Below are 16093 nucleotides of genomic sequence, written 5' to 3' on the forward strand. Positions count from 1 at the left end.
ACCCACGGCTTGTGCCCCGGACTTGTCTTTGGTTCCTGTCTGCAAACCCTGAACTTTCCGTCAGTACTTACCTGACTCTCTCTGGAATCCTGGGCCACGGCTATACTATCCTGGGCTAATCTCTATCTAGCCCCCGTGCACAGTTTCACAGCACAGGTAGTGTCTTACCTGTATTACCTTGGGCTGTGTGTACCTGCAAGGGTGAGCTTACAAACCTGCAAAATGGACTCCACACAAGGTAAGCCCTTACACTGCGCCTGTATCTAGGGATGTCTCTGACGCGGAATAAGGCCCTGCTATTGCATCTGGCCCTGGTTCTGTCATGTCAGATGATGCAGACTTAGCCCACACGGACAGTGAGGATGACTCTGCTTCAGGGTCAAAGCATGATAAGGAATTTGTTGGAGCTCTTATCACTGCGGTGCGGGACACTCAAAAACTTGAGGATTTGGCGGAGGCATCAGACATGCTGTTCCCTTTTGGGTTCCTTAAGCCACCCCGCACCGCAAAAGTATTTCCTTGTGTTCATATCTGGACAAACTGTTTTTATACAAGGAATGGGAACGGCACAGAAAGTTTTTGCAGTACCAAAATACTTTGCAGGCGGTTTGCCCTTTGAGGAGGACTTTTTAAAAAAGTGGGTTTCTCCTCCGTCAGTGGACCCTCCAGTGTTAAGGACCCGCAGATAGGAGAGCTGAGGCTGTGGCCCGCTCCTTATTCACGGTGAGACCGGTTTTGGCGGGGCTTGGTGTTGCAGGCACTTGCTAAATGGGCTAAGTCCCTGTTGCAGGAGCTGGAGGCGCAGAATGCTTCTGAGACCTGTGGTGGACCCTGGCCGACCATTGGTACAAGGCCTAAAATTTACCTGTGAGTCGGCCCTGGATACGTTCTCCTTGCTCTCCAGGGCCTCTGCCTATGCGGTGGTACTACGTTGCCTTGTGTGGCTAAAGTGTTGGTCTGCGGACCAGTCCTCTAAGAGGCCCTGGTGGATTTGCCTTTTAAGGGTGAATGACTTTTTGGGGTGTCCCTGGATGACATCATAAAAGATGCCACAGGTGGTAAGAGCACTCTGCTCCCACAATCTGGGAAGAGTAAGGAGCCTCGCCGTAAGCAAGGGCCCTCATTTACTACCCCCAAGCGTTTTTTTCGCCTGCCAAGTGCGCTAAGGCGTCCACTGAAGGGCAAAAGCGCCCCTGGTCCCGCAAGCCCAACAAGCCTGCGGACAAGCCTGCCTTCCGCATGAAGGTCTGCCCCCGCCCACATCTCGGGGGTGGGGGGCCGGCTTCGTGAATACGCGGCTCTGTGGAGGACTCTTTCCGGCCGTTGGGGTTTGAGAAGTAGTTTTCCTTGGGATACAAGATAGTTTCTTCTCTTGTCCACCAAACAGATTTTTCCCTCCAACCTCCAGCTTCCTCCGATCGCCTGAAAGGATCCTGTCAGGAGCTGTCCAGGATCTGCTGGTCAGGGGAGTGATTGTGCCGGTTCCCTCAACGGAACGGTTTCAGGGGTTTTACTTCAATCTGTTTGTAGTCCCCAAGAAGGGAGGGGGTCCGTCCAATCCTGGACCTCAAGGCCTCTCAATTGCTTTGTCAAAGTGCAAAAATTCAGGATGGAGTCGAATCGCTCAGTAATAGCAGCGCTCCATCAGGGGGATTTCCTAGCATCCTTGGATATCAAGGACAACGTAACCTGCATATCCCCATATGCGCACAACACCAGAGGTTTCTGCGGTCGGGGAGGGACCACTTTCAATTTGTGGCCCTCCCGTTTGGCCTGGCCTCAGCACCGCGGGTTTTCACCAAGGTGCTCGCCCCGATTCTGGCCCTGCTGCGGCAGCGCGGGATCGCTATCGTGGGATACCTGGACGACCTTCTTCTGAGAGCTTCCTCAAGCTCAGAGGTAGAAGAGGACGTGTCTATCACCTGTCAAACCCTCCAAGAATTCGGTTGGCTACTGAATATCCAGAAGTCAGTACTGGGACCGTCTCAGCGGCTGGAATATCTGGGGTTAGTCCTGGATTCCTCAGAGGCGAGAGTTTTTCTCCCAACGGAAAAACTACAGACACTGCAATCTGCAGTGCAGCGGTTGGCGACCCAGAAATGGGCGTCGCTTCGCTTTTGCTTGAGTGCTGGGTCTGATGGTGGCCTCTTTCGAGGCAGTTCCGTATGCCCAATTCCACACCCAAGTGTTGCAGAAAGAGGTTCTGTCACGTTGGAACAAGCTTCCTTCGTCTCTGGATTACCAGATTCGGGTGAGTCGACTGGTCAAGTCCTCCCTAGTGTGTGGCTGACATCTCCGGTGCTTCGGGACTGGAAAATCGTTTCTGCCGTGTCATTGGACAGTGATCATGACGGATGCCAGCCTCTCCGGCTGGGGGGGTGTCTGGGGTGTCCAGTCAGCCCAGGGGCGCTGACTCAGGAAGAGTCCCGCCTTCCAATCAATGTACTGGAGCTCTGAGCGATCAATTTGTGTCTTTCCAAGTGGTCTCTGGGGTCTGCAAGGCCGACAGGTCAGAATCCAGTCCGACAACGCCACGGCCGTGGCGTACGTCAATCATCAGGGGGGCACACAAAGCTTGGCTGCAGCGACGGAAGTCGCGCGACATCCTCCGGGTGGGCCGAAAGTTACAAATCGGCTCTGGTCTGCGGTGTACATTCCGGGGGTGCTGAACTGCAAGCCGACTACCTAAGTCGCCAAAGCTAGACCAAGGAGAATGGTAGCTACACCCGGAGGTGTTTTCGGAGTCTGTGCCAAAAATGGGGGCACTCCAGTACGTGGACCTTCTAAGCGTACCATCTCAATCGAAGGTGGTCACGGTTCGTGACCAGGTCGGGGGACCCGTGGGGCGGACGCGTCAGTACCGCGTTGGTGGCGCCATGGGGACACTATCGCCTAATATATGCTTTCCCTCCTCTGAAGCTTCTTCCTCGCGGAAGCCGAGGGGATACCAACAATCTTGATCGCTCTGGATTTGCCGCGCCGTCCCTGGTAAGCAGACCTGGTGCGTCTGGTGGCAGACTCCTTGGCGTCTACCCCTGAGAGAAGACCTTCTGTCGCAGGGTCCTATCTTTCACCCTGCTTTACAGTCGCTGGCTTTAACGGCGTGGCTGTTGAGAGCCAGGTGTTGAAGGGCCGAGGTCTGTCGGCTCGGTGATCTCTACCGTGCTACGAGCACGGAAGTCCACCTCACGAAAGATTTTACCATCGTACGTGGAAGCCTAAAGCTCTTTGTGTGAAGAGATGAAATGGCACCCCCGTACATACGTGATGTCTCGGATCCTGCTGTTCTACAGCGTGGAGTGGATCAGACTCTTGCCTTAAGTACGGTTAAGAGTCAGATTTCGGGCTCTAGCTGTTTACTTTCAGTGACCCTTGCGGCGCACTCCTTGGTGCGTACGTTTGTGCAGGGGGTCCGGCATGTGGCCCTCCTGTGCGTCCTCCACTGCCTCCATGGGACTTGAATTTAGTTCTTTCGTGCTTCAAGAAGCTCGTTTGAGGACATTTGGAATATTCCTTGGTTGACTCTGTCCAGAAGGTGGTTTTCTGGTAGCAATTTCCTCGGTCAGACGAGTAACTGAACTGGCGGCCTTGTCCCTGCAAGGCTTCTTACTTGGTCATCCACAAGGATAAGGTGGTGCTGCGGCCAGCAGCCATCATTCTTTCCAAAGGTTGTTCGGCTTTTCACATTAATGAGGACATCGTTATTGCCCTCTTATGTCCTCGGGCCGAAAAACTGAAGGAGCCACTTTGCATTCCTGGACGTGGTTCGGGCCCTACGGGTGTACTTGTCTGCAACGGCTCCGTTTCGGAAGTCTGATTCACTGTTTCGTGTCGGTGACTGGTCCTAAGAAAGGTCTGGCGGTCTCGTCGGCCACCAATTCTAGGTGGATCAGACAGGTCGTGCTCCGGCCTATGCCCTAAAGGGGCAGGCGCCTCCCTTTTCAGGTTACATGCGCATTCTACCAGGGCGATTGGTGCCTCTTGGCCTTTCCGCCATCAAGCGTCTGTCTTACAGGTATGTAAGGCGGCGACCTGGTCGTCAATCCCACACCTTTCTCAAAATTTTAAAAGGTGGATGTGAGTGCATCTTCGTTTCATCTTTTGGCCGCAGGTTTTACAGGCGGCAGTTTAAGGTTGAAGTTCCTCCGTTGAGGAACTCTGGGGTTTTGGGGTGAAGCTCGGTTTTGGCTGTGTTTTTTTTTTCCCACCCCTCCGAAATTTTTTGTCTCTTGAGCTTGGGGACCATCTCCTAAGGGCAATGCTGCTGTGTCCGTCCATGAACGGAAGAGAAAATAGGATTTTTGTACTCACCGTAAAATCCATTTCTGAGTTCATGGACGGACACAGCACCCACCCCTCTTTTGTTTGTACTGCTTGTTTACGAACTGAGGCTGGATGTTCCAAAGTGGGATGTACCCGGGGGACCCGCCCCCTGGGAGGTGCTGTACTGAGAGAAGTGTTTTAACACTTGAAGTGCTGTTTTTTCTGCCTAGTCTCTCCTGAAAGGAAGGATATATAACCCTAAGGTCAATGCTGCTGTGTCCGTCCATGAACTCAGAGAAATGGATTTTACGGTGAGTACAAAAATCCTATTTTTTTTTCTAGAAAATTACTCGGAACCCCCAAACATTATATATGTTTTTTTTTAGCAGAGAATCTGGGGAATAAAATGGCGGTTGTTGCACACGTATGTTACACGGTATTTGCGCAGCAATTTTTAAAACACTTTTTTTGGGGGGAATTATAAACAAAACAGTAAAGTTAGCACAATTTTTTCATATGTTAGATGATGTTACACCGAGTAAATAGATATCTAACATATTGCGCACACTCGTGTAATGGCGCCAAACGTTGGTACTTAAAAATCTCCATAGGCGACACAGTTTTTTTTTTTTTACAGGTTGCCTGTTTAAAGTTAGAGGAGGTATAGGGCTAGAATTGTTGTTTTTGCTCTAACACACGCAGTGATACCTCACATGTGTGATTTGTACGCCTTTTACATATGTGGGCATGACTTGCATATTCGTTCGCTTCTGTGCGCGAGCATCCGGGGAGATAACTGGGGACCATCTGGTCACAGGAAATCTCTATGCTCAACTTTGGAGCGGCGAGCCAGGAGAAGCACCCGAGGGGGATGAGGGGGTGCCCCCTCCCATTGCCTGTAAGAACGATCAAGTGGCCGAACTGCCACTATGATTGTTCTTTTGCTGCACAGAATCACTGGCTGAAAAAGATGATATCTGGATGATGCCTGTAGCTGCAGGCATCATTCGGATGTCCCCTCTCCAAGTCCAGGATGTCCTATGATGGCTTATGGGTAGGAAGTGGTTAAACTGTTTTGAGTCACACTTATATGAGAGTGTAGGTGGGTACTAGTAGCTGGTGGTTCTAATAGCAGCTCCCAGGTTTTTTTTACATTACAGCGCCAATCAGGGCTGACCAGACTTACACTGTAGACAGCATACATCAGCAGAGTAACCTCCTCCCAAAGATCTTTCCCTGCAAATGCCAAAAAACTGAGAAACATCATGTGTGAAAGGGGTACTTAGAGCATTTAAAAGAAATAAAAACAAAATACAATAGCATGATATCATTTATATGAATGCATTATGGCAATTAACACTTCTGTGTGTAGTATAATTGTAGCGCCCCCTTACTTTCAGTATGGGCACTACACTAAAGTTAGTGGGGAATGGGCGAGTTACCTTGCTCCCATTCACTATTTGGTTAAATTTTGGGACTTCTGTCATTCCAGAAATGTCCACTGGGTCAGTCTGTGGTCCTGGGATGCAATATCATCCCTGGCCAGCAGTTGGCGCCAGAGGGGTTCTGGCAGAGTAAGTTTCTCCAGCAGCCAATCAGAGGAGTTTTTACCTCATGGGGCGTGCTGGAGAGGAGTATATCTGTGACAGGTGTCATGTGTTCTAAAATCTTCACGGGGTCCCCGTTCCAGGTGTGGCATCCACCTTCAGGGTGCAGGCATCCATGGACCCCGCCGGCGTGGCCCACCTGGCCATGATTGCAGACTACTTGGGGCCTCACCCAGAGGCCCGAGCCGGGTCTGTGAGTGTGGCCCGTTCCTCCCAGAAATCCTAAGTTGCGTCTCGGCTGCCGGGCCTGTAAAGAGGGGTCTGTCCGGGGGCACTTTACCCACTCAGTTGGAGTGGCGACGAGTTACAAATTGGTACTACGCAGAGCAGTACTGACTGCTCCATTTAATATCCAGGCCTGATACTGCAAGGTACTTCCTCTCTCTCCATTCATCAACTTTGTCCTTCCCAATAGATGTTGATGTTGGTCGTGTTGGCCTGGAAAATAAAGCATTGGAAAAAACCTCTATTCACTGTCTGGACCTCCGCTCACTGTTTGTCTCTGTAAATGCACCCCTAGGCCATGCCAGGGTAACTTAAATAGGCCGATCCCAAATCAATCAGTGGCTCCTTCGGGGGTAGCGCTACATAATTTTAACACTCTCTTGCATTAAGCTAAAAAACCTACCACTGTCTGACATAAACAAAACAAAAGGGCTCACAGGCCTATTTCATTACTGTAATTTTTTTTTTTTTAAATGTAAATACAAGCGAGTACATACTCGCAAGAGCCACCGTATAAAAGGGTAGTATAAAACCTAGGAGACAAAACGTTGAACCAAAAGACAGAACACGGAGTCCTCACATGAATCAAACTACTTCTGAGGCGTTTTGAGGTACAGGCCCTCTTCAGAGCACTTCAGATACACATTTTTATGAAAATAAAAAGAAATACAGAAAATGTAGTATAATATAAAATTATTCAACAGTACTTATAACCATCTTGTTTTTATCCAATAGAATGTAGCAGACATTAAGAAGTTAAAATCTGTGGGGATATGCACCGTGAAAGGTATTCAGATGACCACCAAAAAGGCCTTGTGTAACGTAAAAGGTCTGTCTGAGGCTAAAGTGGACAAGATCAAAGAAGCTGCAAACAAGTTAATAGTGAGTTGCAAACTGATGGCAACTGATAGCAATTTCTAAATTATTTGTTTTAAATAGTGATTTTGCAAAATTAACATTGTTTTAATTTCACCTAAAAACAATCAGTACCCCTATAATTTAACAGCTGTTCACCATTGGAACATGTTACATATTCCACCTGTAGTAACATGTTCCAGCTCCTGCACAAATTGGCCCATTCAGACAAGGCGTCCTGGTAGTTTAAGATACACAGGGTCATTTGCAAAATATTATTTAACCCTTTGGCTTCTAGAGAGGTTTTTGTGTTTTTGGAACACAGGTATAAAATTCATTTTGGACATGAACATAAAACCCCCAAACATTATGACCCGGATTCACATACATTGGCGCATATTTATGCCGGCATAGCGTACCTAATATACGCTACGCCGACGTAGCGCAGAGAGGCAAGCACCGAATTCATAAAGCACCTGCCTCCCAAACTGCGCTGGGTTCCCTCGGCGTAAGCTGTCGTAGGTGGAAGTGGGCGTGAGCCATGCCAATGAGGCGTGACCCCATGCAAATGATGGGCCGAGTGCCATACAAGTACTTAAAACGAATGGCGCATGTGCTGTCCCGTGGATGTATCCCAGTGCGCATGCTCAGAATCACGTCGGAACTACTCCCTAAGAAACGACGGATCACTGCCTACGACGTGAACGTAACTTACGCCCAGCCCTATTCACGTACTACGTAAACGACGTAAAATACGACGGCTGTGTTCCCTGGTCCATACCTTAGCATGAGTTGCGCCTCATATATGGGGAATAACTTTACGCCGGACGTACGACTTACGCTAACCGCGTACATTATGCGCCGGGCGCAAGTACGTTCGTGAATCGGCGTATATCCCTCATTTGCATATGTGCATAGAAAATCAATGGGAGCAGCAAATGCGCTTTTTGAACTTCGTCGTTTTTTATTTTAGCCAATAGGAAAAATGCTCATCTCTCATCATTTGTTGCTATGTTTGTAGATTTTTTTTGTCTTCTTCCTGGGTGAATATTCTATTTCACAGAACAGATTAAAGCGACAAAACGCCCGGTGAAACGCTCGTTGTCGTGTTCGACGCTTGAATCAAGCGTTTCCATTAGTTTCTATGGGAATACAAACGTTCAAAAACGCCCAAATCACCCTGATTCACGCGACAAAAAAGGGTCCAGAACTTGTTTGAGCTTCAGGCGTTCGGCTTCAGGCGTTTTGGAGTGGAGATGTGAACGATCTCCATTGAGAAAAATTTATTTTTTCCCCTCTAGTGTTTTATAGCTTCAGGCTTCATTCTACAAAACGCTCAGGTGTGAATGCAGCCTTACACTTGATACCAGTAGATTAGGTATTTTATATTTTTCATAAGCTCTAAAAAGCCCCTACAGGTCATCAGTTTAGTTATCTGTGAAAATGGGTATCGAATTATTGCTCTCACTCCAGTGTATGTAGCAATATAAAACCTGCATGCTGAGAAGTTGCAGTCTTCTGCCATTACCCTCAAACTGCCTTTACCCCCAGAGACTGTTTTCAGTGGTGTTTCATCCGTAGGTGAAATGTGTGTGCAGGTCTAGGGGCCCTCTGTGCCCTCACAATTTGCACAACATAAGGAGATGCCAGTTCCCTGTCTTGTCTAGGCAAGGAAGTTGGCTGCACATAAGTTACGCCCCACCTGCTGGAGATGGAGCCCAGGGAAGCAAACCTCACAGCAGCTAGCCAGTTGTTTGCTTAATAGCTGTCATCTGGAGAGGAAGGAATTTTTCACCTGATTCTCTCTCCCTGCTGCCCCACCTGTGCCCGATCTTCCCCACATCACGTGCTATGCTGCTACGTGAATCTTTTCTGCAGATCTAGCACTTGTGATGTGGAGGAAATCAGGTACCCGGGGGAGAGGATCATTTGAAACATTCCTTCCTCTCCAGATGATCGCTGTCAAGTAACCAGCCTCTGCTTCATTAGCGCCCCCTGAGTACATTGTAGAGATACGACTGGCATCTTGCTACTGAACACTGAACTCTGAATCCCTTCCTACTGATTGCTGAGCTCTGCATCACTTCCTACTGATTGCTGAGCTCTGCATCACTTCCTACTGATGTCTGAACTCTGCCTCACTTCCTACTTATCCCTGAACTCTGCCTCACTTCCTACTTATCCCTGAACTCTGCCTCACTTCCTACTTATCCCTGAACTCTGCCTCGCTTCCTACTTACCCCTGAACTCTGCCTCACTTCCTACTTACCCCTGAACTCTGCCTCACTTCCTACTGTTCTCTACATTTTGCATAACTTCCTACTGATCTTTGTGTTACTTACTACCGATCTCTGCTTCCCTGTTGGCCATAGCCAATATTCAGCCCCAACAAAAAACACACCCATTTTTTTTTCTGCGGCTCGCTTCGTGCGCAACATTTTTTTTCTTTCTCAGCAGGACCCAACTTATGATTCTTAAAACAGGCCCACTGCTTGCATAAAACACCCCTGTTTCAGTCCACTGAAAACTGAAAGAGACTGTTTATTGATGTGGTACACACCACTTCAAAACTTAGGGAGCAGCCTGTAACCTTTACTATTGCTGTCCTGTCCTGGTCTAGGTTCCTTTAAGGAGATAGGGCTGCCTGACTTTTCCAGTACACCCACTCTCCACAGTCTATGGGGCTGGATATTTTTCTATTTGAGGAGAATTTTGTTAAAAAGTGGACCTTCTATGGATTGTGTATTATTGTTAAAATGTGGATCTGCCAGTATCCTGTCCTAACACAGCATCCACCATCCCAGTGAAGGATGCACCTGTCTTCAAAGTTTCCACCAACAAACAGCTGAGGGCCCTATTTAGATCTCTGTTCTCATTGTCAGGTCTTGCATGACAACCTTGGCTTTGACCTTCATCTGTCAAACTTTAATTGACTGTCTCAAGCATGGTATACACTGATTTATTTATTTTTTCATTCAACCAGCAGGTTGAATGAAAAAAAAAAAACCTCTCAGATCAACACAAGGGATAATGATGCAGGGATCGCTCCTGCTGTGTCTTTGTATTCTGGTAGTGGAGACTCCCCTGTCAGAATGCTGGTTTTCCATTATAATCGTTTGACAGAAGCCAGTTGTTAAACTGGCTTCTGTTGAACAGACAGGTAGACATGTACCAAAAGTTGGCTGTGGACTTCAAGTATGCATACTTGCATGCCCTAATTTTTCCAGCGCTTCAGTGATCTCTACACTTTTCTATGGAACCTCCTATTCGGCCTTTCTATTGCATTTCGGGTGTTTACCAATGTGTTGGCCCCTATGCTAGACTTTCTTCACTTTGTGGGCTTTTCTATTTTGGGATATCTAGATGACCTGCTGAGGGAACAGTCAGCACAGGTATTGTTGGACAACATAGCCTTGACCATCTGGACCTTGCATAGGTTGTGGCTGATCCTTAAAGGGTCACTAAAGGATTTTTTTTTTTTTTTTTTTTTTAGCTAAATAGCTTCCTTTACCCTACAACAGTCCTGGTTTCATGTCCTCATTGTTCGTTTTTGCTCTGATGTTGCTGTAATTCTTCTCTGTTCTGGACACTTCCTGGTTGTCTGTTTCATGATGACCACAGTACTGGGAGATTCTAGTTTCATTTTTCAAACCATCACTGCTCTATGGCTCTGTATAGCACAGAGGCAGGATAACATGCAAAAACGAAACTAGTTGCAAAAACGAAACTAGAGGTACATTATATCCCCAACCTTTTTGGCACCGGGGACCGGCTGCATGTTAGAAAATTGTGCCAAGGCTCGGCGAGGGGGGGGGGGGGGTGTACGCACATGCGGGGGGTAATCGATTTTTCGCTGGCAATTTATCAGGGCAATAGCTGGTGTTCTGCTGTTGGCGCTTCAATCATCACGGCACCATGGTTGGTATGGTGTCAGAGTGATTGAAGAACATTATTTCTTATATTACATTGTAATATAAATTAAATAGTTCAACTCACCATAATGCAGAATCAGTGGGAGCCATGAGGGTGTCACTTGCCATGTCGCCTGCCACCAGATGAGGAATGTCACTTGCCACGCCACCTGCCAGTGCCACCAGATGAGGAATGCCACATCACCTGCCTGTGCCACCAGATGAGGAATGCCACTTGCCACGTCACCTGCCAGTGCCACCAGATGAGGAATGCCACTTCCCACGTCACCTGCCTGTGCCACCAGATGAGGAATGCCACGTCACCTGCCTGTGCCACCAGATGAGGAATGCCACTTGCCACGTCACCTGCCAGTGCCACCAGATGAGGAATGCCACGTCACCTGCCAGTGCCACCAGATGAGGAATGCCACGTCACCTGCCAGTGTCACCTGCCTGTGCCACCAGATGAGAAATGCCACTTGTCACGTCACCTGCCAGTGCCACCAGATGAATGCCACATCACCTGCCAGTGCCACCAGATGTGGATTGTCACTGCATTGGTGGCACTGGTTCAGTGGTTGTTGAGTGAGGGCAGACCCGGCTGCAGAGGCGCTACGGCCCGGGGGTTGACGACCCCTGCATTATATGATTGATTTTTATCTATTTTTAATCAATTTTAAAAGGAATCAGTTAACTATTATGTCTCTATACCCTGTAAACAGTCATTTCAGCAAAAAAATAAAATTTCCTTTACGACTCCTTTAATCTTCAGGAATCCGCTTTGAAAAGGCTCATTGCTTAAAATATTTGGGTCTAGTCCTAGGCACAGCTCAAACCATAGTTTCTCTAATAGTCCATGGACGGACGCAGCCTTCTCAAGTCTTGACAAGTGGGTTATGTTCCTGTTTATAGGAGAGGACTAGGCAGAAATATGTTAGATATTCAAATACATGTTACTTTAACAGAGTTGAACAGCCCCGCCCAGGGGGCGGTCCCTCCGGACATAACCCACCTCCCTGCAGCATGCAGCCTCCGTTTTTTTTCTGCTTAGCAAAGGAGAAGGACGTATGGCTCCCTTTGGGCCCAGAGCCCTAAGGAAAATGGTATTTTATTTTTTTCTTGAAAGAATCTTCTATCAACTAGAGGCTGAGAGACAGACTGGATATAGAGATCCTTGTAGTCTCCTCAATCTGGCCAGCGAGCGTGAGCACACCTTTACAAAGGGGCTGGGTCTGCCACGACATACCCCATGACTCCTGGGGTGGCCGGTGAGCTTTGCTCCGAGGTCCACATATAACTGGGCTGTGGTGTTGTCTCACTCACAGTGGACCGGGCCGACAGCGCTACCTATGGCTGTCAGGAATGCGTCAGCGGGTCCTCGCGTGGATGGGTAAGTACAGTCCCTCCTGCTTAGGTGGGTTGGTATGCCTGAGCAGTCCTGGGGTTCTCCTATCCTCCCTTCCCTGCTCCTATTCCCTCTGTTGCATTACTATTGCTGCTGTCGGGGGGGGGGGGGGGGGGGGGGTGTTAGCGCCTCTCCAGGGGATTGTGGTGCGTCTGGCCTGCGCTTTTCTTGCTGGGGTTTCTTTTACAAAAAGAGCTTTTGCCACTGTTTTCAGCCCTAATAGGCTTTCTCTGCTTAATTGCGGCGTTTCGCCGCCATTTTTCGGGTGGTTTTCAGTTTCTATTGAAAATCGCATAGGCGGCCATTTTGTTGTGGCGCAGTTTACCATTGCGGTCGGCGATTTATACTGTGGTCGTGTCCTGCTCTGAGGCGTTCGGCCATCTTGGAAGAGATTTTGGCCTCTAGTGCTGCTTCCTACGGCGCGCAGCACAGATCTCCTCACAATTTCCTCACAGCTTTACCTCACAGCAGGAGGGTGTGTGTTTTTTTTTTATTTTTTTTTATTCAAGTCTGAATATGGCCCTGTGAGCTGTCTGTAATGGAGTCAGTATCTGGTTCTTCTTCCCCAAATATGCCAGAGGTGGCAGCTGGTGCTCCTGCACCTGCGGTTCCCATTGACACTTTGTCGGCAGTCCTTGAAACATTTGTTGCCAGGGTGGAAGCGGCGTGCGGGCGTAAGGGGGGTAAAAAGCGCCCCTCCCCCCCCCCCCCGCTATCCCTGGGGAATGCTCTGACTCAGACCAGGATCTGGCTGCGGCTCAGGTCCCTGGTTCTGTTTTTTCTGAAGATGTGGACCTTCCTTGTGAGGAAGACCCCTCACTTGGGTCGGTGCATGACAAGGCACTTGTCAGTGCGATTATCAATGCTGTAAGGGACTCCCTTAAGCTGGATAGTGCAGCTGAGGGCTCGGTCTCTTTTGGATCACACAAATCAGACCGCTCTGTTAAGGTTTTTCCTTATGTGCCCTTCTTTGACAAATTCATTGATGCGGAATGGGAAAAGCCGCAGAAGGCCTTTGTAGTCCCTCACCGCCTGGCAGGTTGATACCTCTTTTAGGAGAGCCTCTTAAAGTGGGCTTCTCCCCCGGTGGTGGACCCTCCGGTTGCCTGGTTAAATAAGGTGACCACTCTCCCTATAGAAGGGACCCCTGCTTTTAAGGATCAGACTGATGGGAGATCCGAAGCACTGACTCGCTCCATGTTTACCATGCTGGGGTCTGCCTTGCGGCCTATTGTGGCCACAACCCTGGTGTGTCAGACACTCACTGAATGTGCAAAAAAAATTCTCCAGACTGGAGGAGCACCAACTCCCTCCCTGAGGTTATTAGGCTAGCGGACCAGCTGGTCCAGGGCCTTGTATATGTCTGTGATGCTTCATTGGATGCAGCACCCTTGATATCCAGGGCTCCTGTTTCGGCAGTGGTTTTGCGCCTCCTCCTCTGGTTGAAATGCTGGTCTGCTGACCAAGCCTCTAAAAAAAGCCCTGGCGGATTTACCCTTCAAAGGTGGGAGGCTTTTTGGGTTTTTGCTGGACGACATTATCAAAGATGTCACTGGAGGTAAGAGCACTCTCCTCCCTCAGTCCACCAAGGGGAAGGAGCCCCGCTGTAAGCCAGATCCTTCTTTTCCCATGCAGAATCTGTATAAATGTATAAAAGCTTTTTATTATAAGTACCAATGCCAGTGTTTGTGCCATCCCTGTAATTAATAGATCTGCAAGAGAGCTTGTTCTTTTGAAAAACAGCAAACTTGCTGGCCAGATCACTAGATGAAAATAGAAAAAATAAATAAAAAAGAAAACGAATGCAGCCAACACATCTAAAAATTGGTAAGCTGCAATATAATAAATGTCTGCTTTTGGGTTTAATACTTTGCCCCTAAATTTTACCTTTTCACTCCAGGAGTTGCCAAACTCTTTGCTTCTGCATTAAAGTCCCGGGGCTGATGTGAGATTCCTTTAAGGCAGTCCTATTTGCCTGGTTTTACCTCCGACCCTTACAATACAACATCCTGCCATCACGAGACAAGTCAGTATAACAGACGATTCGTCTGGCATCAAAGACCAGATTTTCCATGACTTATCCTGTGTACACACGATCGGAATTTCCGATGGAAAAAGTCAGATGGGAGCTCTTTGTCGGATATTCCGACTGTGTTATGCCCCATCTGACTTTTTCTGTCAACATTTCTGACGGACTTCGATAGAGAGCAGGTTCTCTTTTTTTTTTTTTCAACGGAAACAATTCCTATTGGAAAATCCATGCATGCTCGGAAACAATTTGACGCATGCTTGGAAGCATTTTGGAAACACTTTTGTGTGACTATGTGTGCAAGACCAGCTTGAGCGTAATTCCGTCGGAAAAAACATCCGACTTTTTTTCCCGACGGAAATTCAGCTCGTGTGTACAGGGCATTAGTGGTTCAGGAATCCTGCTCGGGAGATATGATAGGTAGTTCCTTCTGGTCTTCTGGAAGGTCCTTATGTTGGATGCCACCTTGTCAGTGCAGATATGTGGATGTCAGGAATCTCATCTTCTCAACATTCTTGAATGTGGAGCAATTTGGTTGCTCCTGCAACACTTGACCTTCCAGGTGTAGGGTCATCTGGAGAGTTATCTGATCAGACAAGGTTAGTGCTGTATTTTAACCATCAGGGAGGAACCAAATGTCTCCCTGCAGCAAGAGAGGTAAACTGAATCCTGTTCTGTGCAGATATTCATGTTCTAGTCATGTCTGCCATCTGCACCCCATGCATGGAGAATAGGCAGGCAGACGTCTTCAGTCAGCAGTGTCCGACTACAGGCCAATGGTTCCTATACTGGTGTTCCAGGACCTGTGTCACAGGGGGAACTCCAGATATGGATCTCCTGGCCTCTAGATTCAACAGCAAACTGGGCAGGTTTGTTTCCAGGTACAAGAATCCACTAGCAGAAGCAAGGGATGTTCTGGTGGCTCCATGGGATCAGTGCACCCTGATCTACACCTCTTCTCCCTTGAAACTTCTTCCGTGTCTGCTTCACAGGGTTAGGCTGGAGAGAATTCTGGTTATCCTCATTGCTCCAGGCTTGCTTAGACGGATGTTGTATTCCAACCTCATAGCTCAAGTCTGGCCAGCCCAGACAAATGTGGTACCTGACACCACTTGTAGCTGATGCTCTGTGGGCTTTTCCAGATGGTTCGGATCTTCTGGCTTGGGGGCTGATTTAGTTATCACCCTGCTTCACAGTCACTAGCCTTAACAACATGGTTTTTAAAGCCCAGGTTCTGAGAGACAAAAGCATTTCTGAATTTGTAGTTTCAACAATACTTAAAGCTAGGAAGTCTAGACTAGTACATGTCCCTCATCACCATCAAGGAACGCACCCACAGTTTTGTTCTAGAGACCACTGGCTCCTTATTCTTTGATCAAGAACTTTGTGTAGCGTGTCACCCATGTGGCTCCCTCTGTTTGCTCCCTCGACTGTGAATGTTATGTTAGTTGGACTCAAAAAATGCCTTTTGTACTTATTAGGGATTTTCCTCTTCCACTTTCATAAGATTGGGTTTCTTGTTGCAATAACCTCTGCATGGTCAGTGTATGCTGGTGGCATTAGCCCTTAAACAAGGAGAAACTGGTGTTAAGGTCCAGAACTTCCTTCCTACATAAGGTAGTTTGTCTCAATCATGACATTGTTCTTCTGTCCCTCTGTCTGGCTCCAGTTCCTCAGAAGATCTCCCTCCATTGCGTGTATGTACTGTAGATCTGGCTGTGAGAGTTTTATCTTACAGCCACCACTTTCTTTTGAAAGATTGATGTCATATCTCATGGTCCCCTTTTAAGGTGAAGCA

The 16093-nt window shown here is 48.1% G+C and overlaps 1 protein-coding gene across 6 annotated transcripts in view; it reads left to right on the forward strand.

Annotated features, from left to right (window-relative positions):
• Nucleotides 1-16093, forward strand: part of DMC1 (DNA meiotic recombinase 1) — a 530416-nt gene that overhangs the window by 133931 nt on the left and 380392 nt on the right. For 4 of the 6 annotated variants that reach the window (XM_040359477.1, XM_040359474.1, XM_040359473.1 and 1 more), the window contains one exon: nucleotides 6831-6977. The exons of the other annotated variants lie outside the window; for them this stretch is intronic. In XM_040359477.1, the coding sequence (XP_040215411.1) occupies nucleotides 6831-6977 (147 nt within the window). The remainder of the gene's footprint in view (nucleotides 1-6830; nucleotides 6978-16093) is intronic. 6 annotated transcript variants of the gene reach the window in all.

The sequence above is a fragment of the Rana temporaria genome, chromosome 7 (genome assembly GCF_905171775.1).
Source record: "Rana temporaria chromosome 7, aRanTem1.1, whole genome shotgun sequence".
Lineage (NCBI taxonomy): Eukaryota > Metazoa > Chordata > Amphibia > Anura > Ranidae > Rana > Rana temporaria.